Below are 23,927 nucleotides of genomic sequence, written 5' to 3' on the forward strand. Positions count from 1 at the left end.
TGCATAGAAGAAAAATAATTTTTAAAAATCTAAATAATAATCTTTCATTGGGGAGATCCAACACAATCAAGTTGGCCCACAACCTGTATAAAGCCTGACAACGAAAAATGACAGGGTTCTGATTTTTTATCTAAATGACAGATGAAAAAGAAATAAAAATTTATGAGAATTAACATGCATAAACTAGATATTTTAAAAAAGAAACTCCTTTTTACAGATCTAGGAAATAATCTCCTATTAAGAAGATATAAATGCAATAAGTTGATCTTGGATTTGAGCAACACGAGATTGCAAACAAACATGGTTTTGACTTAAAATGCAAAAGAAATAGAAATCTACCATAAAAATTATTGAAATTTTATAGAGATAAATTAGACACAGAGACAAAAAAGATACTTTTTACAGATAAATGATATCCTATTAGGGAGATCTGATTCTAATAAAATGGACTAAAATCTGAGCCATTAAAATGACACAGTGTGACAGGGTCATGGTTTCTGACCAAAATCAGGCAAGAAAACACCATAAAATTTGTTAAAATTTGGAATAAACAAACTAGATTCAATGTTGAAGATACACATTTTACGGATTGGAGAGATTATCTCCGGTTAAGAAGAAATCACTCTAGCAAGTTGGTCTAATTTCAGGTAAAATCCAGACGGTCCAGAATGATAGGGTCCGAATCCTAATTTTTAAAAATGGTCAAATAAACTAAGATTGATCTAATTTTTTGTGGAGATTCCAAAAATACATAAATAATTATGTAATAAAAAATCAGATTTAAATGACATCTAATTATATGCGAATTGATGAATCTAAAATCAGACAAGAATTTGAAATATCATCTAAACATGATTAAATGGAATATAACCTCATTAATGAATTGATCTAATGATCACGAATGAGATCTATCATTTCATATCATGAATGATGATGAAAATGATGCAAAAATAGAATTAAAATATCTATAAATCAAATTAAAAGCATTAAGGCATAAATTAAAATTGATTTAGTCAATTGAAAATGAGATTTGATCTATTGAAGATCAAATCTCATAATTCTAATGGCTAAAACGAAAATGAGAATTATAAAATATAAATCAAATCAAAACAAAGAAGAAGAAAATTACCTTGCACCAATGGGAAAGAAGGACAGGAGAGCTCCAAAGGTGGCACCAACTCCAAGAAGAGAGGAGAGAGAGGAGGAGAACTCTTATCTTTCAAGTGTGTTCTAAAAAAAATTTTAAGTTATGGAAAGAGACACCTAAGGGGTCTTATTTATAGCCCAACTTGAGGACATTTTGGCCATCAAAAACATAGAAAATATCTCAAGGTTGGCGCCAATCCCATATGGGTGATTTATATTTTTTTTAAAATGGGTAAAGTTGCCATTTTGCCAAAAAACTGACACATGGCACCCCTTTACAAGTTGGTGCCCATGTGGGTCTTTTTCAAGTTTTATATATGGGCAAAATGGGTATTTGATTAAAACCTTGACACATGGCATAACTTTGCAAGAGATGCCCATGTGTGTTTTTTAAAGAAAAAGGGGTTTTTTAAACGTATATTTAAAAACAAATTTGATTTAATTTTGAAAGTGCCAAGTGATGCCCCCTCTTTGAAATATGTATTTTTTTCTTTTGATTCTAAAATTAAGATGAAAGGTTCTAAAAATACAAGTGAAAAAGCTGAGAAATAAAAGAGGAAATTAAAAATAATGGATTTTAATTGGATTTAAAATCCAATTTTGTTTTTCGAAATCCAAATTGAGTTAAAACCGGATCTAGATTGAATTTTGAGAAATTTTGTAAAAATATTGAATTTGGATTTGAAATTCAAAGATTATTTTTGAAATTGGGATAAAAGTTAGTTTTTGAATTTGAAATCCAAGAATTGATTTTGAATAAAAATTGGATTTTGAATTTGGACCTGGATCTATTTTGATATTTCAAAATCCATATTGAATTATGAATTAGATCCAAGGTATTTTTCAAAAGATTTTTTACAAAGTGATGGATTTGAATTTCAAATTCGAGAATTGATTTTGAAATTAGGATAAAAGTTGAATTTTGAAAAAGATCTGGATCTGAGGTTTTGAATAAAAATTGGATCTGGATTTTGATTGAAGGAAATTGGTCTGAAATGACAATCGAACCATGAATATGGATTTCTGAAAATTGAAATGAAAAACCCAAATTTATGATAAAAATTTGGATTTGTATTTGGATCTTGGATCAAGCTCAGAGAATAAAATTGAATCTTGAATCAAGCTCAGAGAATAAAATTGGATCTTGGATCTGGATCAGAATCCAAGAAATGAAGTCGTGCCTCAGAATCCAAGAAATGAAGTCGTGCCTCAGATATTAGATAAATATGATTTTGAGATTAGAAATTGATTTTAAATATCCTTCTGAATGGATCAGAAGGTGGATCCAAATAAAAATGGATCCGAAATGATTAACTGGATCTATTTTTTTCAAAATCTTAATTGAAAAAGAAAGTCTTTCTAGAGTGTTTCTTTTACTTAGATAGAAACCCTAGATAGAATTGAGTACATGCATACTAGAATTTTCTTATAAAAATCAAGCTTTTGGGACAAGAGACACTTCACATTTTACATAGATTTTAGCAAAATCTTAACTTCCAACAAATTAGATGATTCACTTTGTTTGGGACCTTGTTTGTTTCATGTTTACTCTATCTTTATTTAAATCTCAATTCTTAGGACTTTATTGAGAATACTTTATTTTCTTTTGTGGATTTTCACAACCTTACCGTTTATATCTTTAGATTCCCCCACCCATACCAGGTATATATAAGTTTGGTATATTGGTGGTAGACCCATGGAGCCAATTTTCACTTACAAGTACTTCGGGTATACATTCCAATATATCCATGGTAGACCCGGGAGGGAGCCTTATCCAATAAAACTCGAGAAGAGATTGACCTTAGGAGAAATAAAAAACCTTTATTTTTGAAGAAACTGACATTGTGTGCAAGGTGTTTTGAGTTGGACTTTTGCTTGTGGTAGAATTCAAACCGATGGCTACGGATCCTAAAAAAGATTTTTAAATAGATCAACCTGAGAATCATAGCCATAAAAAGTCATCTATGAATCCGAATGATTCATATAAAAAATCCGAAGGGGAATCCAGCCAACCGGGTCAATTTAGGTCGCTTATTAGGAGACAAAAAGCTGTCATGAGTATCAAGATCCAGTAACTAGTGAATGATCAAAACAAGAGTTGAGGAAACTCCTGACTGGGTAGAGGATCCGTATGACCAATTGGAAGGACAGAAAACAGATTTAGAAGAGGAAGACGATGAAGTTCATTCAGTTTGTATTACAAATCTCTAGAACGGGAAAAGACGTCTTATCTAAATATGAAAACAGATTTGCTCACCAATAACTAGAAAATAAGAACACCACTCTCAAAAGGATGATCCAGGAAATCCAAAATAGATCGACAGATCAGGCTGACTGTTTCAGCCAGGGCCGATCCAAGCAGCCGCCTTGAGGAGGATCTTTAATATCACGTTTGCCAAAGTGCATCTGCTAAATTTAATAACCGAAAAGTAAAGAAGTTTTTTCCGTAAATTATTCAAACAAAAAGATAGCCATCCGATTCCGATTGTGTATTTCTTTGGGCTTCTTCTTGCGCCATCGATCTAACCTTCATCAGCTCCCCGTTACTGTTTTCATCCGACCCCCTTCCCTCACAAAGAGGGAAAGAAAAATGGGGCAAGAAGGACAAAAATGCCAACCGACCCTTCTTTCCTTGGCCGGGAAACATTGCTTCCTTCCCTCCATTAATGGGTCATGGTCAAAAGCACATATTCGTTTCTTCCTCGCCGATATCTTATTCCTTTTGCTTCCTTTTGTTGGCGTCCAAATTCCCTACTACTGCTGCTGCTTCTCCCTCGATTGCCTAAGCAATAGGCGTGGTCACATGCAGGTGCTTTTCATCCCTCTTTATTCCTTTCCTCCTCTCTAACACGGTAGAACATGTTGGACGTGGTCTCCTCTCTCTGTTTTCTCCCTTTTAAGTCCACTCTGCCTCTGCCATTGTCTTTGCTCTCATCCCCTTGTCGTTTCATCAACTTGATAACAATGGCCGCTTCTTCCATAGAATACACACCAACATGGGTGGTCGCTCTCGTCTGCTTGATCATCGTTGTCGTATCCTTACTGATGGAACGAGGCATCCACCACTTGGGGAAGGTAGGTTCCATCCTTTTGATTCATTACATTACGTGATTTTGATGATGATACTGAAAGGGAAATTGTTTATGTTTGTGGGAGCGACGCATGATATCCTGTTCTTTCTAAGTGGTTTGAATTCACGTCCTTGTAGTTGTTGAAGGGGAAGAAACAGAATGCTCTTTTCGAGGCCCTGCAGAAACTAAAAGACGGTAACTCCACCATGCCGGCTATTCATCTTCCTATGAGTTTTGAAATGTTGCCAACTCTTGTTGCTTAATAAGTGTATAACCGCAAGTTTCATCCTTAACTGGCGAAGACATTTATGATGCTGTCTCGATGCAGAGTTGATGCAGCTGGGTTTTATTTCCCTCCTGCTGACTGTCTTTCAAGGACCAATTAGTCGCATTTGCATTCCAATGACTGCTGCCGAGTACATGCTGCCGTGCAAGATTAAACGCAGTGATGGAGCAATGCATTACCATAAATCTTTTTCTGGTGGAATACTGGGCAACCAAGGACGGCTTTTGGCTGGAAGCATGGAGAATACACACTGCGAGAAGAGGGTATAATACTCTTTTTCAGATCTCAAAAACGCTGGTTTTCATATACCTTGCTTGATTCAGACTTATTCTACCTGTACATTCATTCAGATGACGTTTCTAGTATTTCGTCCTTTGGATTGTGTTTTAGAGAAAGCATGTTTCCAGTCTCAGAATTGAATGCTAGTTGGTTATGTTTTCGGCTGTAATCCTGATTACTCTGCAAATATGCACAAGTTAACATGAACCTGAACTTTCATCAGGGATACATAATAGGTGAGAAGATAGGCACAACGTGGTGCATAATTGATCAAATGAGAAATAGTGACGCCTGTCTGTTGAAATTTGAAGAGATGGTTCATATACTTTGAAGTCCCACATCTTTCTTGCTTTAAATTTATAACTGCTTTATATAATTTATTTTGGATTGGAAGATTCAAAGTTATGGACACACTAGTGCAAGTCTGTCCAAAAATTAGTGTGCAGAAAAATTTCAAAAACAAAGATAATCAGCATTTTGCTAGTCAGTAGTTTCTATTGGTTGATGGATGCTATTTAAAATCCATTGATTTCTTTGTTGTTTTGTAGAGTGTTAACTGTTAGATATAAATAAATAACGTTTGAAGTTTGTTCAGTTAAGACCCTTTTGCATCTTGTTGGCTAGAAGTGGTTTTCTGATCTCTTGTAAGCAAGGTTGTATGTATTGTATTGTAACCTGTATTGTTCGGGCCAAAATGAGATACATATCGTAAAATTCATAAATAAAAAAGCTTAAAAATTCTAAAAAAATCAGAAAAAATAGCAAAAATCATAACACACAAAACAAGGATGAAATGCACAAAATGCAACCATAAAATCACATGTGAATCATTTATGTCTCTATGAGCTACATAACACATCATCAACAATGCAAAATAGTAATATTTTTAATTAAGAACATGCCACAAGATTCATCAACAATAAAAAAAAACCAAGTTTATGAATACGCAACAGTTACAAATTACAATACATAGCAAAGTTTTTAAGTATACCATCAATAATCATTATCACCATTATCTTCTTGTTCTTCATCTTCATCTTCTTCTTCTCCTCCTTCGACATTCAAATCATCTCCATTATACGTGGGGTCTTTGTCATCTACGTCCTGAGCTCCCTCCACATTTATCCATTGAATGCTATCTTCATTCAGGAGGTTTGCTTCTTCTTGAACCCATTCATCAAATACATTGAAGTCCTCTAAAATGATGGGATCAAACTGTTCTTTGTGCCTCCTTGATGACAACTTTTGTATTTTTCTAAAAAGATATCATGAAAATTTAAAATTAGTTGAGTTTTGTATGCATAAAAAAATATTAAATAACACATGAACATGACAAATAAACTTTATAAATTTAAAATTACCTTTTCCTCAGTTGTAGGTTGTAGCCAATGTACATGAGGTCATTGAGCCTTTTGTGCTCTAATATGTTTTTTTGCTTTGTATGAATATGCTCAAAGACACTTCAATTTCTTTCACATCCACTTGCACTGCACGAATAGCAAAAACTCTTAGGTTTGAAACATCACTTCCAAACCTAGTCCATCACATGCTTGAAAAAACAAAAAATTGAGAAATCAATGAGACAATAATAACTTATACAAATTATACAATCATGCAATCTTACAAAACATCATAACTAAATAACAATATAAAATTAAAATTGAAATAGACAAATAAATTACTTGGGCTCATCGTGGTATAGTTTCACATTGTTGTAGGTCTCCTCATATAGGCATTGTCGTAAATTTTCATTTTCTTATGGATTTGATCTTGAATGCCATAATTAGGGTTCAATCTTTCAATGCAATCTAAGAGACCTTTGTTGACTTCCCTATCCATCTTAAATGTAGGGGAGTATCTAAATGCAGGATTTAAATAATACATTACGACACGAAGAGGTTGATGTTGCTGCCTAGTCCACCTATGGTCAATGATGTTCTATATAGGCAAATACAATTTTTTCTTTCCATTTAAATTATCTTTAATGACCTCTTTTGCCTTATCCATGGCCTCATAGAGATAACTGTTAAGACGTGATATGGTTCTGGATCCATACATTATGTTTTGTATATTTTGCACATGTTGTGTGTTGTATTTTGTATTTCTATTCAGGGATATTATCGTCCATAATATTTTGTAAAGTGTTGTATATAAACACAGGTTTCTAGGTCATGCATATTGATGACCTTTCTACGCAACCTCTTTGTCTCCTTCCATTTACTTTTCTGTTGATATTGATTGACTTGGCTGGAACTCCGAATTCTAACATGGTATCAAAGCAGGTTGAATCGATCTACGCTCATTGAGAGTCGAAAGTCGAAACTCGAAAGCTGAATGACATTGAGCGTCGATACACTATTTACGAGCACGAAATGTTGGCGGTCGTGTATTGTCTCCGCACATGGAGACACTATCTTTTGGGGTCACAATTCATTGTGTGCATGGACAACATTTGGACGAGCTACTTTCAGATTCAGAAGAAGTTGAGTCCAAGACAAGCCCGCTGACCAGTTTTTTGGCAGAGTTTGATATGGTACTTGAGTATATGCATGGCAGGACCAATGTTATTGTTGACGCCTTGAGCCGAAAGGTGGAACTTGCAGTATTGCTTGCTTGGGACGACAATGTTAGCCAACCAACGAGCGATCTTCTCGAGCAGGTCCGAGAAGCTTTAAAGAATGATCTAATGGTCCAACAACAGATCACGTTGGTAAAAGAAGGAAGGACACAAAGATTTTGGTTGGAGGATGATTTGCTTCGCTCCATGGGAGATCGTTTGTATATTTCGCGGTAGGATACCCTACGAAGGCGCTTAATGCACGAGTGCCATGATACCACCTGGGCGGGTCACCCAGGACAAGAGAGGACTTTGGCGTTGTTAGAATGTGCGTTCTATTGGCTGCATATGCGCAACGATGCTGACGCTTATGTGCAGACTTGCTTGATTTGCCAACAAGCTAAGCCCATAAATCCTAGACCTGGTGGACTATTGGAGCCCCTACTAGTGCCAAGCCGTCCGTGTGAGTGCATAACCATGAACTTCATCGTGAGCTTGCCAAAAGCTCAATGTTACAGTTCTATCTCTGTAGTTGTGGACAGGTTTTCGAAGTATGCTATCTTCGTGCCTGCCCCTGCCACCTGCTCAGCTGCCGATAGGGATGGCAGTGGGGCGGGGCTGGGGATAAGGTCTCCACCCCCACCCTGCCTCAAGATTAGAACCTCCATCCCGACGGGGATGGATTTAAACCTCCACCCCGCCTTCATCCCCGTTTCATGTCCTCCTTCCCCGGTTCAAACGGGGATGAGGCGGGGAAAAGTGACAGGGACGGGGCAGGGCGGGGATCGTGGCGGGGCGGGGAAAAGGGTACGTCCATCCCCGTTTCATACCCTTCATCCCCGATCCAAACGGGGCGAGGCGGGGCCCCGCTTTCCCCCGGTCCACTGCCATCCCTAGCTGCCGATATCACAAAGTTGTTTGTGCAGAATGCGATCAAATATTAGGGAATCCCCAAGAACATCATCAGTGATCATGATACCCGCTTCATTGGCAAATTTTGGCGAGAAGTATTTCGCATGATTGGGACAAACTTGTATTTCAGCACAAGTTTCCACCCACAAACCGACGGGTAAACAGAGATAATCAATGGCATGCTGGAGGAATATCTGCGACACTTTGTCGGTGTCAATCAAAGAAATTAGGTTGATTTACTTGATGTTGCTAAATTCTGCTACAACCTCTAAAAGAGTGAGTCATCCGACAATAGTCCATTCAAAATTGAAACCGGAAAATAGCTGTAGACTCCACATTCTCTTGCCGTGCGAGGACGTGGCAAAGCACCTCTTGCATACCAGTTCGTCAGGAATTGGCAGGATCAAACAAAGTTAGCAAAGACATATTTGAACAAGGCGACCAAGCACACGAAGAAATGGGTAAACAAGAAGCGTCAACTAACATAATTTTGTGTTGGAGATAAGGTGTTGGTGAAGCTCTTATTCAATTGCACAACTATCTTTTGGGGCCTCCACCGAGGCCTCATTTGTAAGTATGACGACCCCTTCACCATCACCAACTGCGTTGGAAACTTGGCATACCAGTTGGACTTGCCATCAAATTTTCAAGTGCATCTGGTCTTCCATATATACAACCTGAAGCCGTTCCATGAAGATGAAGGAGACCCTCAACGGATCATGCTTCAACGTGTTCCTATTCTGCAACACACACCATCAATGGTCAACATCCCAGGCAGAGAACCAAAAGTCATCCTCAACCACTCCAACAATTATCTCGGCGAAGTCAAAAAGTATATGGTGTAGTGGAAAGGTTTATCGGAATGTGAAGCCACCTGGGAGAAAGCTACCCACATGTTTCAGTATCGTCAACATGTAAAAGACTACCATGAACAATTGGTGTCAAGGATGGCACCAACTTAGGCGGAGGAGCGTGTTTCAGACTGCCATGTTTTTCACCTTTTTGTTTCTGATGTATATACCTCTTTGACACTCTCTAGTGTTGCATATGGCCTTTTGGCTTAAGAACCCCATGTATCGGGCCCTTCTCTTCCCCTCTTTCTGTACTCTACTTACAAGTTGTTATAAAAGAAGTTTTATGCATTCTTGTTCTCTTTGTTTTTGTGCATGCGCGTACTCTTGCTTCTGCTCCTGTGCGTATGTTGTGAGTTGCTTGTGCGCTTAAAAGGTCTGCTTTCGGTGTTTGTGAATAACCGAAGCCACATCGTTGGGGCCTTCGCTTCTAAGCCCATGACAAAATGTGTGTTTATTGGTTATGGAGAAAATAAAAAAGGGTCTAGGTGTTATGATTTGAAAAATGATAAATTGTATGTCTCTAAAAATGTAACCTTTTTAGAAGAAAAAAATGGATTTGATAAAAGTCAACCTAAAGAGTTTGTAGACTACTCATTTCTATTTGATCTTTTACCTGAAAAAGGAATTAAAGCAGCTGGTTTAAATCATTGTGATAATGTTGAATGTCTTGATGATGATACTTCTATTTATATGATTGGGGAAAACTCGCTTAAAGATTCTAACAATGAGACTTCTAATGAGCTCCGTGGTTACACCTAACATGAAGGTGTAGGTTAACCATGCACTCTTGAAAAATACTGACAAGGTCAATCATTAGAAGAACCTATTCCCATAGAAGGACCTAACCCTAGAAAATCCCAACATATCTCTAGACCTCCAAATAAGTTTGTATCCTATAAATCTTTTTTCTCCAAGCTATAGAGCTTGTTTAATGGTTATTTATTCTTATTATGAACCTTCTAATTATAGTGAAGCTAAGAACCACCTTCATTTGATAGATGCAACGCAATTAGAATTAGATGTCCTTCGTACAGACAACACTTGGGAAATTGAAGCTTTGCTCTTTGAAAAAAAAAGCAATAGGTTGTAGATGGGTATTTAGGGTCAAGACCAAAAGCGATGGTTCCTTAGAAAGATATAAAACTAGATTAGTTGCTAAGGGTTATTCACAGGAGTATGAGATTGACTATGAAGAGGCCTTTGTATCCATTAGACAATAGCCTATCTATTAGTTAGATGTCAAGAATCCCTTTCTTAATGGTGATCTTTGTGAAAAAGTTTATATGAATCCTCCTCTCGGGTTTGACATTGAAAAGGGTAAAGTTCTTAAACTTTAGAAAGCTCTTTATGGTCTTAAGGAGGTCCCTAAGGCCTAATATGATCATTTTAGTAAGGTTATTATTGACAGTGGATTTGTTTCATGTTATACTGACACTGCTTTTTTTGTTAAGAATGCAGAAACCTGTATAATTATTTTATTATTAAATGTCGATAATATGATTATCACTGGAAGTGATAAAAAGGGTATTGATGAGGTTAAAAGTATCCTTAAAAGAAATTTTGACATGTCTGGCCTTGGTTTTCTAAGGTATTTCTTAGGTATCGAAGTTGCGTACTTCCTAAGAGGATATGTACTCTCCCAAATGAAATTGGCATATAAAATAATTGCTAGATCAGGTTTGATGGATGAAAAAGTAGTGGATATACCCCAGGTACTAAACACAAAAATGAGAGCTAGTGACGACAACAAAATGTTTCACTCCCCTCCACTGAAGTCGAGTATCAGGCAATGACAACTACTACCATCAAGATTTTTTGGTTAAGAAGTCTATTGAAAGATATGTGTGTCACCATCTCCACTCCATCGAAGATATGTTGCAACAACAAGAGCACTATCTACATTGCTAGCAATCATACCTTTTATGAATGAACGAAGCACTCAGAGATAGATTGCCACTATGTTCGGGAGGAGTTTCTCATGGGCACTATTGAACTTTCTTATGTGACATCCAAATACCAAATTGCAGACTTCTTTACCAAGGCCTCGTTTTTCTTTTTTCCTTAGCAAATTTTCAGTTATTTCATGGTCAATTTAAGGGAGGGTGTTAAATATATATCTCAAGTTGTATAGTTTATATGTATATATTATTATTAATATATATATACATGATGTGTATATGTATTAATATACATATATATATATATATGTATTTTTTATTTATTGTTTTATTCATCTAATAGGTCATGCTCTATAGGTGTATTTTTGTCTTTTTATAGTATGTAATAGGTGTTAATATATATATATATATATATATATATATATATATATATATATATATATATATATATATATATATATATATATATTGTAACCGAAATACCCAACAAGGGTATTTCAATCTTTTTACTGTAATAGGCATCAGCCCATTAGGGGCTGACAACCTTTTTCACCTTTTTACTTTTTGTTTTTTATAATTTTTTGTTTTTTTTACCGTTGGGCCAGCTCCAATATAGTTGTTGGAGCTGCTCCTAATAGTCATAAATATGACCTATGGGAGCAGCCCAACAACCATATTGGCTGCCCCCTTTAGCCTCTTGTATTATAAATAGGCCTTATGGCCTTTGTATTATTTCATCTCTTTTTCAAGAGAGTTTTCTATGCAATATACTTTCTCATTTGACCCTTGTGTGGGTGGTGTGATTATTCAATCAAGTGTTCCCACTTGATTGGGGTGTGTGTTCTTGCATATTCATCGGATTCGATCCACTTCATTACAATAGGTCCTGCCCTTTAGGGACAGTTTTGTATTTTTATTTTTATTTTATTTTTTTCTATTCTAGCCGTTGGACTAGCCCTCTTGCTTCTCATTTGTTGTATATAAATGGGTCTCTCCCATGTTGAAGATATGCTTCTCTCAGGCATTTTTTAAGCGAATAAAATATTATTTTTTTTATATTTTGAGTGCTCTCTTGAGTATCTTTGTGAGCTATTGTGAAGTGTGCCCTTGTATTTTCCCATTAGAGGCTTGTGTATTGCCTTTGTGGCTTACATTGTGTGATCTTGTGAGCATTGTGATTGTTCTTGTATTCAGGCTTTCATTTTATCTACTTGTTCGGATATGGTCTTGATAAGTTCTTTTTCTGTCCAGGGCTTGTCTCCATTACTATCTGTAGAGGCACTTCATCAACTGCACATTTTTATTTTTGTGTTGGGCATTGCTCATGTGATATTTTGTGCCACTACAATGGTTTTAGGAGGCATAAAGGTAAGAACATTTTCAAGGTACTTTTGAGTATTGCCATTGAATACAATAAATAGCCATTTTTAATCTATCAATTTTCTGTTACTAACTTTTCATACGGATTATAGATTAGCCAATGGAAGCATTGGGAGGACTCTATTAGGGAGGACACTTCTAAGCCTGAGAGGGGTAACATGGCTTTGTTTTGTCTTTGTTTTATGTCTGAGGTTGTTATTTGAATATCCAAATATCATGGTTGGTATCCTGAAGGATTAAAATTTTTACCAGGCATACCGAGATCCTTGAAAAATTAAAGATCTACTGATGTAACTTAATGGTGCCAGATAAATGTATGTGCAGTTGCAGCAGAACATGTCACACGGCATCACCATCATGAGTTTCTTAGGGAGCATGCAATTGGCTTGTGGTCAAAGTTCGGTATTCTTAGATGGGCAGTATGTCACATCTTCTTTTCATTGATTTTTTCTTAACTTTTTCTTATTGGTTTCGTTAGGGCCAATGCAGAATATTGAATACTTGGTTCTTTTGGTGATCAATATCATGCTTTCATTTTTTCTGGATATAGTTGCAAATCATTGTGTAGAATTTCTGTTTTCAAGGATTGCTCTTGAAAAATTCAAAGTTTTGTTTTCCTAGAGCTTTCTTCCATGGTTATACACTAGGGGAATATTATAAAAAGAATATGAGCCATGTGATCTAAGAATATTATTTGAATAAGAACAATTTATAATATTGTGTATTTTCAAACTTAGTCAAATTGAGATTTTTGAAAATTTGGCTAAGTATAGAAGAATAATCGGTAGATTCTCGATTTTAGGCTGATGCTTCGGAGTCTGTGCTTGGCCCAGGTCTCATTGTCAAGGCCTAAACGAGCCACTCAAAACGTGAAAAAAAAATTTATTTTTGGCTTTTAAATTCAAGCGAAATTCGGGTTATTTTTGGACAAATTTCGGAAGCAAAATTTGGGTTATATATCGTTGGATGCTAGCGTAACGATATTTTATTCTCTTTGATTCAGGCTACGATTGGTCTGAAAATCACATTTTTTCAAAAATTGAGCAGTTTATCGGTTCAGATCCGGATTTGGATCAAACCAGTTATGATGGATTTGATCCAAATTAATATGGATTTGGACTCTATCCAAGACCCATATTAATCTAAATTGGATCTAACTCAAGACCCATTTGGATTTTTGAGATAGATTTGGATCTTGGATCAGGATCCAAATCCAAATCTAAATCAAAATCCATGCCAACGATTTTTCCAACTTTAAATTCATTAGAAACCTTTAAATTAAAGTTAATTAATGTTAAGAAGCCTCCCAAGTTAATTTGGCAATTTTTGGAAGTTTCTAGGTATTTATTTATTTATAAATAATAAATAAATAAATAATTAATTTTAATTAATTTCGAGATTATTTTTTTTAGAAGGACTCCTAGTAGAGCTCTTAAACACACTTAGAAGCATATTTTGAAATTTCGAAACTCTAAGAGAAGAGAGTTCCAGCTGGGGCTGCACTCTCTTCTCCCACCCATCTAGAGCTCTATAAATAAGTCAAAAAAAAGGGGAAGAAAGAGAAAGAGAAGGAAAAAGAGAGCAAGAGAGAGAAAGAGAGAAAATGGAGGAAGAGGAAGAAGAAGGGAGCTTCTTCTCCGATCATCCGTCGTTTCCACCATCAAATCCATATTTTTTTTTCGATCTACAGTAAAGATACGGGTTCTTCTCTTGTTTCGAATGAGAAAAAGAGCATGGATTTGTATTCCATGCAATATTTTAGTGAAAATCCATGAAAAAAGAGTAAATCTGACTATTTACTCTAATATGGGTGTTATGTTTCTCCTTTCGGGGTTTATTTTGGCGCAAATACGTATGTCAATGCTTGTGTTCGTATATGTTCTTCGTTATGTGTGTTGAATCCCTAAATCAGGACAGATTTGCCATGTTTGTAACATGTGCAAATCTGGTCCAGATCTAGTGCATGAGAAATCTTGGATACTTAATGCAAAAATCGGCATATGAATGTAGGTTTGAGAGAAAATCTGTTCATACATGCATCAGCATGTTTACTTGGCTACAAATCTGTGCATACGTGAATGTATGTTTAGCTATCCATGCACTTTTAAAACATGAATTCATAAATTCTTGTGTTTCTAATCTAAGAGTCTTATAATCATTCTTACTTATTTGAAAAGGGGCGGCATATACTCGGATGTGAATTTAGACACATGTTTATGTGATTTTTTTCTATAAACATATATTTCACCCTGTAAGTGCAAAGGTACACTTATTTGTGGGGATCAGGCATAACCGAATGGAAGGTGCATATATTCCTGTAGGCATGGGATATGATAAGTTGCTTATACATGCAGTCTGGCCATAACTGTGCATATGCATGCATTTTCGAAAAAGAACATGTGCATCTTCCTGCACAGTTGCAACGTTCTCTTATTGTGGTAGGTCTAGGTAAATGCCTTTAAAAAAAATAATAATAACTTATACATATATATTTTTGAGGGTTCGCAGTCTGGCCCAGGCCCGACCACGTGCTGGCAGCCATGACAGGCCCAGCTGAACTGAGTTCAGCTGGCCTGGGCTGCCAAGCCGGCTGGACGTACCCAAGTGGGTTCGGCTGGCAGGTTTTGTTTGACAAAAAAAAAGATATGGTTATTTCAGTTAGGCTGACTGTCCGTCCAGCTGAAATATTTTTTTTTGCCTTTCTTTTTTTGGCTGGCCTAACAGGCCGGGTTGGGCATGTGCAGGGGGGGCTGCCGAACCAGCCGATTGTGATGGTTGGGCTGGAGCCGAGCCCCAATCGACTGGGTCGGCTGGGTGCAGCGGGCTGTTTGTTTAAAAAAAAAAGGGAACAATGAGATGTATAACATATAAAAAGGGGGGGGGGGAACTTGGGGTTTGTATCGAATTGGATATCTGGAAAGCATATTTATGAATTGTGCATGTTTTAAAAAGTTTCAATACGGACCACGAATCAGACTAGGTAGATTTGGGCATAGTTGATATGTTGTATTAGGTTCTTGAAATCTTAATTAAGTGCACTAAACTTTTACATTTTTTTGCCAGTAATGATTTCTTTGGTTATGCTCCTGCTAGAATTGAGTCTTTGCATGCTTTTGAGGAATTAGCTGTGCATGACCATGTCTCTAATATAATGCTGTCTACTTAGTAGATCTTGCTGCCATGTGCAAAAGGTTCCAAATTTTTGGTGGTTTTACTTATATATAATTGCTTGTTCATTTGCATTTAGACATGAAAGGACTCATGAAAGAGACATGTATCTTGCATGAATATGTAAGCACATGCCTGTGAAAGTGTTATCTATGCACATCCTTGTTTAATATATGTGTAAATGTGCATCCCGAAAGCATTATGTATTTTTGCCGGTATGCGATTGCATGAGTGTTCACATATGTTAGTTTTAAATGATTCATGAATGAAAGTATGCATTTGGCATGGTGATGTGAATACATGCAAAATGGAATGTAATTATGTTTACTTCAGGGATGAAAATTGTTTATACATGCAACCTGAATTTGTATATGCATATGCATGCATTATCAAACCTAAATATGGGTGCCTTTACATGTAAAAGAACGAAATCTCTGCATGCTTGCACGACTATATATCATGTTTAATTGAAGTATTAAATGCACCATTGTTCTTGTGTGCATGTGCATGTATGAAATACATATGTTTTGCATGTAAGTGATTGCATGAATGCTCAAATGTTTTAATTGAAACGAATTAAATGAAAGCATGCAATTAACATGATTATGTGAACTCATGTGCATGCATATGAATATTATTATTTCATGCACATCTCCAAATTGACATTCATGATTGTGCATTGAAATGCATGTGATGTGAAAAGAATGCATTGGCATGTTCTTTAAGACTTTTAGATATGAATGCATAGATGATCAAGATGGATCATCATGGGCTTGGAAGCCTTGAGCCAGTGTGCTCCTTGTTTTACTTGTCTATGTATTGCAAAGATCTCATTTGATATTGTGATTCTAATTGCACTATTTTATTGACGCCATAGGTAGACCGTGAAGAGCTTCACATGTGGATATGCGAACTTATGTTATTAATTTTTATATGGTAAATTGCAAATAATAAAAATTGATATTAATAACAAGATAAATAAAGAGAACAATGTAATTTACATTCCCTTGATGTTCCTTCTGCAGAAAGGTAATCTTGGGCTCAACAGTTTTGGGGAACCGTAAGGATACTAAAACTCCGTGTGTGTTGTTGTTGCTCTTGAACCCGATATTGAAGTTCTTCTCCTTGCCACAGTTTTAGGAAGAATCCGCCACTTTGCCTGGGGGTGGTGTGTAGACAGTTGTTGTTTTGGTATACCAAGAAAGTGACACTTGTGGATTTGGATGTCCCTGGTGTCTCCGACATTAGATTTGAATGTCTAATGTTTTGAAGACTGTTTCGGTCGAGGGCTAAGTTTGAAACTCAGTAATAAAATACCAATTGTGTACTAAGATACCCTGGAAACCTAACTTAACCTCAGAGATTTTACCCGTTTGGAGTATCCGCGGACAACGGTAATTAAAAAGAGAAACTTAAATTGTATCTATTTAATATGGACATGCATATGAAAAGAAAACTCTGATAAAAGATAATAATTGATTCATGCATGTGCATAGAAATCATGCATATTCCTGCTATGCATTAGATCATGCATATTTACTTGTTCCCTTAATTGTGATATATTGGTGAATGCATGATGTTTGTTTCTTAATGCATATAATATTTCTGAATTGCTTAAATTGTGATCCATGTTGTTTATTAAATTGTCCCTCATGCGTAATAATTGTTCTCTATTACATGAATAGTTAATTGAGTTATAAATTTATCATAAGTGCATCCCTCTAAAATATTGTATGATTCTTATTTATGTTTTTTTTGTTTCATTAGAGGAATTCGTATACAAAATTCTTTGCATTTTGTTCTCCCTACTTTTGTGTTTTTCGTAGCCTCAGATGTCCAGTAAGACGACTTGCTTTGAGAGGATCTACGAGGGGACCACACGATTGCTTGACAGATACCTTTGGACAACGTAACTCTTCCTTTGCTTTATTTATATTTTATTTGCTTATGTCTCCGACTCTACACATTTTAATAAATAAAGTATGGTTTGGTTTGGTTTGAAAGATGAGTATAAGATCCCTTATGGTGGTGGTTGTGTTTAACTGTAAGGGCTCCGAGTTTTTTAGAATGTTTCCGCACTTGTTTAAAAAACATTTTTTCATGGGTACGAGTTGGGGTCGTTACAACAATAATCTAAGAATAAAGACCCCATACGAGCCATGTGATCAGTAGCACCTGAGTCGATGACCCATACACCAAAAACAAGATGGGCAGAAGCTTCTATATGTAGGGGAACATGATATGACATGGAGGTCGGAGCCATCTCTTTGTCTTTCATCAACTCCACATTCTCAATTCCAAATCTTCAATCTTCTTCTTTAATAGCAGTATCTCTCCATGAGCTCCCCCTTTCTACTTTTCTCTCTCTCACCACTCCACTTGGATGTATGCACATCATTCATGAGGGCTGACCTCTCAACATTCAACTCATTTGTGGTAATTAGTTTTCTTCTATCTTCCTTTGTAAGATTGTGTACACCATACCAGGAGGGCGAAACTCCTCTCGACCCATAATGAATGCTTTCAAATGCTCATACCTGTCTCTAAGACCATATGAAAAACTAAACACTTTCCTTTCTTCTAATTCTTCTTGTCTTTCCTTGGAACAACTCATGCACTTGGCACAACTAGCAGACCTTGACTTGGTATAAAGGCTTAATTTTCACTCAGGCCTCGTTTGTTTCATGCAACTTACATGGAAAAGTGCTGAGCTGTCCATCCTGATGTAATCCTTTCCCATCATGAATGGAACAAATATCAAATCATCATGGTGGGAAAGTGCCATGTTGGCACAAGTGGGCTTTCTTACTACCTACCACTTTTTTTGTGTAAATCCTTTCATACCTCTCTCCTTAAGAAAGCTTTCACATGGGAAGGTTGAGCTGGCAGGATTATTTAGAAATTTGTGCCCATTCCCATGAAAAGTTTTTCCTTGGCATGGGAATGAAACAAATCAGGCCTTAGGGATCCACCACCTTGTATACACCTATAAATTCTTTCCGTCACATCATATTTTTGAGCTACACTAGTTTTTCTTGAGTAGGCGTCTGACACCGCATCCCACACATCCTTTGCGGTTTCAAAGTTCATGAATATCCTTCCTATTGACAGCTCCATAGATTGAAGTAACCACACCATTATTGAGGCAAAGAAGCAAAGAGGAAAGAAGAGAGAAGGAAACCTATTTTTCTTATTGCCATCTTTTGAGATAATACAATGCATAAAGAATCAACCCCTTCTTTTGCAACTTTTCTAGACTAAATTACCCTTAAGTTTAATAATCTACAAACATGACATAAACTTCAAATTCTGAATTGAAATGACCTCATTATCATTGGCTCTGTATACTACTCATATGAAGCTATATTAAATTTGTCCTTTAAAAGCCATAACCAAGTAATGATCGCATTTGCAAGCGAAAAAAATAAGGTCTCCTTGCTCGAGCTTTTTCACCCCACCATTAATATACCTTAGTTGTCTTTTTGCCCCAATGGATATCTTCATGGAATTATCTTAGGACTCATAATTATAGGTTGTGGCTAGGGGTGGCCATTGGGGTCCAAGTCAGCCCAATAACAGGCCCGATGGCCTAGACTGGACTAAACAACTGCAGAAAGTCCAATTCGATTATTATTGGGTCAGGCTTGACCCTAATCATGTCGGGTTTTCACGGTGATGTCTGTGACCTGCCTATAGGCTTGAAATCCGGCAAACCCGAACGACCCCGCCTATAAGCCTGAAATCCGGCAAACCCGCCCGAAACCCGAATGAAGAGAGAGAGAGAGAGAGAGAGAGAGAGAGAGAGAGAGAGGTATCTAAAAAAAGCCCAAAAGGAAAGAAGAGAAGGGAAGACACCTGGCCTGCTCTAGTTGTCATATCAATCATGACAGCCCTATGTCACATGGGCGCGGGTGCGGGCACGGGTGCGGGGATTCAGCACTTCCAAAAAACCCGGGTGTGGGGGTGCGGCAGGGGCAAAAATGTAAAATGTAATATATATATATATTACATTTTCCCCCGACGCGGGTTTTTTCAAATTTCATTTTATATACAGCTGCATGATAGCGCACCCATCTCGTCAGGAGAACAGTGAATACTAATAGCCAGCAAGGCTACCACCATCATTATCATTTATTATAGAGAGAGAAAATCCTTTACGAAAAAGAAGGATCAGCAAGGCTACCGCCATCATTATCATTTATTATGGAGAGAGAAAATCCTTTACGAAAAAGAAGGATCAGGATTGAAAAGGCAGGAGCAGCAGCAACTGTGAGCAGAATTTTTTTTTAAAAAATTTCCGCAGCCCATTTCATAGGGCAAATTTAAAAATAAAAATAAAAAAAATGGACCTAAATCCTGGGTGTGGTCAGCGCACCCAGGATCGGGTTGACCGCACGCGCACCCGCACCTGCGTCGATGCGGGTGCGGCACCCTGCTAGCCAAATCCCTGTGACATAGTGACAGCCGTAAGGACATGGCAACTTTTGCTTTTTTTGCTTTGAAATTTGAATGACCACACATTTCCTTCCCTTTCTTTCTCTTTATTTACAGGAAAGGGTTATTTTTAGGGTTTTGACTTTTTCTTAAACATTTAACACCATTTACATTTTTTTTAGGCACCCATAAGGGCCCGACTCTAGCCGGTTCCTGTTCCAGAGCCCAACCCGATTAATTATTGGGTTGGGTCTGGCCTGACAATATTCGTGCTGGACTTTCAAAGCACTGCCTGAGCCCGACCCGAGTTTGAGGAATCTCTCGCGGGAACACTAGTCTTGTCAATTGCCTCTTCCATACTATTTACCTTCCTCACTTACTCTGAACTCACAAGCAATTATATTCAACCTTAGCACACATTTAGGGTTGTAAAAATTTGCATACCACCAGCTCCTACCATGGCTGCCACTCCCTTTCCAAAATCAAAAGCAGTGAACCCATAATTTTATATCAACTCATAATCCATTTCAGCTTATATGACCCACCTTCTAGGATCAAATTACACCAACTCCAACCAACAACCACCAGCTAACAAGCTGATGTAGCCCCAAATCACCAAAACATAAAACTGTAGGATGGAGGTGAAAATGCTTTGAAAAATCTACAACACCCAGAAAACTGAACTCAAAATATCTCAAAATTTGACCCAAGGTTTTAAAACCCGTGACTCGGAACTCGACTCGTTCTTTATTGACTCGTGACTCGGCGTGTCAACTCGGTGACTCAGACTGGGTTTTGTTAACTTTTGATTTTTAAAGAAAAACAATGTATAATTTGTCTCAAACCATGTTTTTCAGTAAACATATAGTCTCCAAATGTCTTTAAGTGCAAAGAGCTATAGAGGTTTGCTTGAATTTGATATCTATACAAGCACTTTGACTAATTCATGACTTGAATTAGAGGATGTGGTCACCATGAGTTCAGTCTGCTACTACCTATGGTTCCTAAAATGGCCAATCATATATGCTAGCTTGTTTTAAAAGTTTCAATTCCCTCTAACAAATCCATAAATGTAAAATATGGATATATATGCATATTGAAAGTTTACAGAATGCCCAATATCAACATAAATAAGCAATTTTCTCATGTATGAAAACTATGCAGGAAATATATTAATGGCACAACTATAAAAAGACTACTAATATTTGAATGTGTACAATGCTTGTTCACCTATGTCACATGGGTGCGGGTGCGTGCGCGGGTGCGGGGATTCGGCACTTCCAAAAAACCCGGGTGCGGGGGTGCGGCAGGGGCAAAAATGTAAATATATATATATATATATATATATATATATCATGTATAGTGTATATGTATGAATGTATGGTAGCTGTTAAGGTCCATGACATTTATGCCCAACTTACTTTTTACCATTTTTTTATCTTATATGGTTGTCCCCAAAGATGAAAGTGATGAGTTGTGGAGCCTAATTCATTGTTTTTGCCCTTGCAGGAAGGGGGGTCCGGGGGCTCCCCCCGGCGCGGGTCCCGCTGCGCGGTCAGCGGGCGGGGGGTTATAGGGGGGGCAGCGCCCCCCCCAAAGATTTTTTTTTAAATTCTGCAGCCCATTTCATAGGGCAATTTTTTTTAAAAAAAAAAATCCAAAAAAGGGACAAAAATGACCCTGGGTGAGGTCAACGCACCCAGGGTCGGGTTGACTGCACCCGGTGCCGCACCCGCGTCGAGTTGCGTCGACGTGGGTGCGGCACCCTGCTAGCCGAATCCCTGTGACATAGTTGTTCACATAACAAATGCATGATGAAACCTAAATGTGACTTCCTATAGGCACATTTGACCCTCCATATATAGTGAGAATCATTTCTTTAAAATATTTTGCTAGAATAAGTTGATAGCATAGGGTGAACAGTAGTTCAAACAACATGGCGATTTTATTCTATGGATTTAAATGATTTTTTTATCTTTAAATGATTTTTATTTTCTTTTTTATACAAAATCTGGGGGTAACCCTTGTTAAAATATATGTACTTATATATTTCGAAACTGTAATTTGAAACTCAAAAATCAAATTTCAAACATCCCAGAACTCGCCTGAGTCAAGCCCGAGTCTTGGCAAACCGAGTTTGCCTTGCCGGGTTGACTCGCTGGAGGGCCGAGCCGAGCCGAGTCAACGAGTTGACTTAGCGAGTTTTAAAACCTTGATTTGACCATAATTCTTCTAAAATGCATATTATGGAAGCCCTAACTGTAAAATTGTCTTCAATGAGACAATACACATACAAGCGCTAAAACCTCACGAGAGATGTGCACAAAAGGCACTCAAAGAACACTTGAACTAATATGCGCAAAGGCATAAAACAACACAAACATGCACAAAGGCATGAAATGCCACAATATATTAGAAAAAGGAAATGCTTGAGCTCTCAAGCTTGAATACAACAAAGGGGAAATACCCCTATTTACAAGGAGACAAAAGGAGGCCTTGGAGGGGCCTCCAACATAGTCGTTGGAGCCCCTCCAACGGTCACAAATGTGACCGTTGGAGGGGCTCAACGACTATATTGGGCCCCAAAGGTGTGACCAAAATTAAAAGGAAAATAGTAAAAAAGAACAAGAAAGAAAAGAAATAAAAATAAAGACAACATATTCCTATTGGAATATGCGCAAAATAAAAAGACAAAAATACCCTTGTCGGGTTTTACAAGATTTGCTATATATATATATATTTATATATATATCATATAAATATGGGACTACATTTTAACACCCCCCTCAAACTTACGGTGTGATGACCGCAAGTTTGCCCAAAAGAAAATTAAATCCGGGGGAGCAAAGCGCCTTGGTGAAGAAGTCTGTCAGTTGATATTCAGATGTCACATATGGAAGATCGATAACCTTCTTTAAATATTTTTCTCGAACATAATGACAGTCCATCTCTATATGCTTTGTGCGCTCATGAAAAGTATGATTCTTGGCAATGTAAATCGCACTCTTATTGTCACAGCATAACTTTGTTGGTTCTTGAATATGAACTCCCATATCTTCTAGTAGATGCCGAATCCATACTATTTCTATGGTTGTAGATGCCATGGCTTTATACTCAGCTTCGGTGGAGAACAAATAAACTTTTTGTTGCTTTTTGTACCTCCAAGAGACCAGTGATTCACCTAAGAAAACACAAAAACCAGTGGTGGAGTGACGGTTATTGGGGTCACCTCCTCAATCAGAATCAATATAGGCAATTAATTTTAATTCAAAACATGAAGAAAAAAATACTCCCTTATTTGCAGTTTCCTTTAAATATCTGATGATGCGAAGAACGACACTCATGTGAACCGTTGTGGGAGCCTGTTGGAACTGACTGACAATATGAATCACATGTGACAAATCAGGTCGTGTGATGCTAAGATACATCAACGAGCCCTCCAATTGTCTGTAAGGTGTAGGATCGGTCAGAGGAATCCTGTCATTGATCTTCATTTTCGATCCCACTATTTCAGGAGTTTCACAAATTTTGTCATCTGAGATCCCTGCTCTGTCAATAATTTCACAAGCAAGTTTAGTTTGAGATAGAAAATATCCACGTTGGGAGTAAGCAACCTCAATTCCCAAGAAATATGTCAGAAACCCTAAATCTGACATTTCAAATTTCGAAGTCAAGACGAATTTAATGTTCTTGACTCCTTTGACATCATCACCTGTTATTAACATATCATCAACATATAATAATAATATGATAATACCTGCATCAGATTTTTTTGGTAAATAAGGTAGTATATGTATAACATGAAGAAAAACCATTTTCTAACATTACATTGTTAAATCTGTCATACCAGGCTTTGGGAGCCTGTTTTAACCCATAAAGAGCTTTTTGAAGATGAAAAACTTTATCTTTAGGAATTTTCATACCTGGTGGAGCATCCATATA

The 23,927-nt window shown here is 37.1% G+C and overlaps 1 protein-coding gene across 2 annotated transcripts in view; it reads left to right on the plus strand.

The window, feature by feature from the left end:
- The first annotated feature begins 3,635 nt into the window (after positions 1 to 3,635).
- LOC149830745 (MLO-like protein 13) overlaps positions 3,636 to 23,927 on the plus strand; it is a 129,340-nt gene continuing 109,048 nt past the window's right edge. Inside the window, exons 1-7 of one of the 2 annotated variants that reach the window (XM_090013461.1) lie at positions 3,844 to 3,955; positions 4,130 to 4,221; positions 4,355 to 4,412; positions 4,546 to 4,766; positions 12,255 to 12,371; positions 12,476 to 12,536; positions 12,708 to 12,802. In XM_090013461.1, coding sequence (XP_089869587.1) covers positions 4,192 to 4,221; positions 4,355 to 4,412; positions 4,546 to 4,766; positions 12,255 to 12,371; positions 12,476 to 12,536; positions 12,708 to 12,802 — 582 coding nt within the window. In that variant the 5' untranslated portion in view covers positions 3,844 to 3,955; positions 4,130 to 4,191. Of the gene's footprint in view, positions 4,222 to 4,354; positions 4,413 to 4,545; positions 4,767 to 12,254; positions 12,372 to 12,475; positions 12,537 to 12,707; positions 12,803 to 23,927 lie in introns of both variants that reach the window. The other variant, XM_090013460.1, reaches the window with a different exon arrangement.

This window comes from Nuphar pumila, chromosome 7 (assembly GCF_984573655.1).
Source record: "Nuphar pumila chromosome 7, dmNupPumi1.hap1.1, whole genome shotgun sequence".
Lineage (NCBI taxonomy): Eukaryota > Viridiplantae > Streptophyta > Magnoliopsida > Nymphaeales > Nymphaeaceae > Nuphar > Nuphar pumila.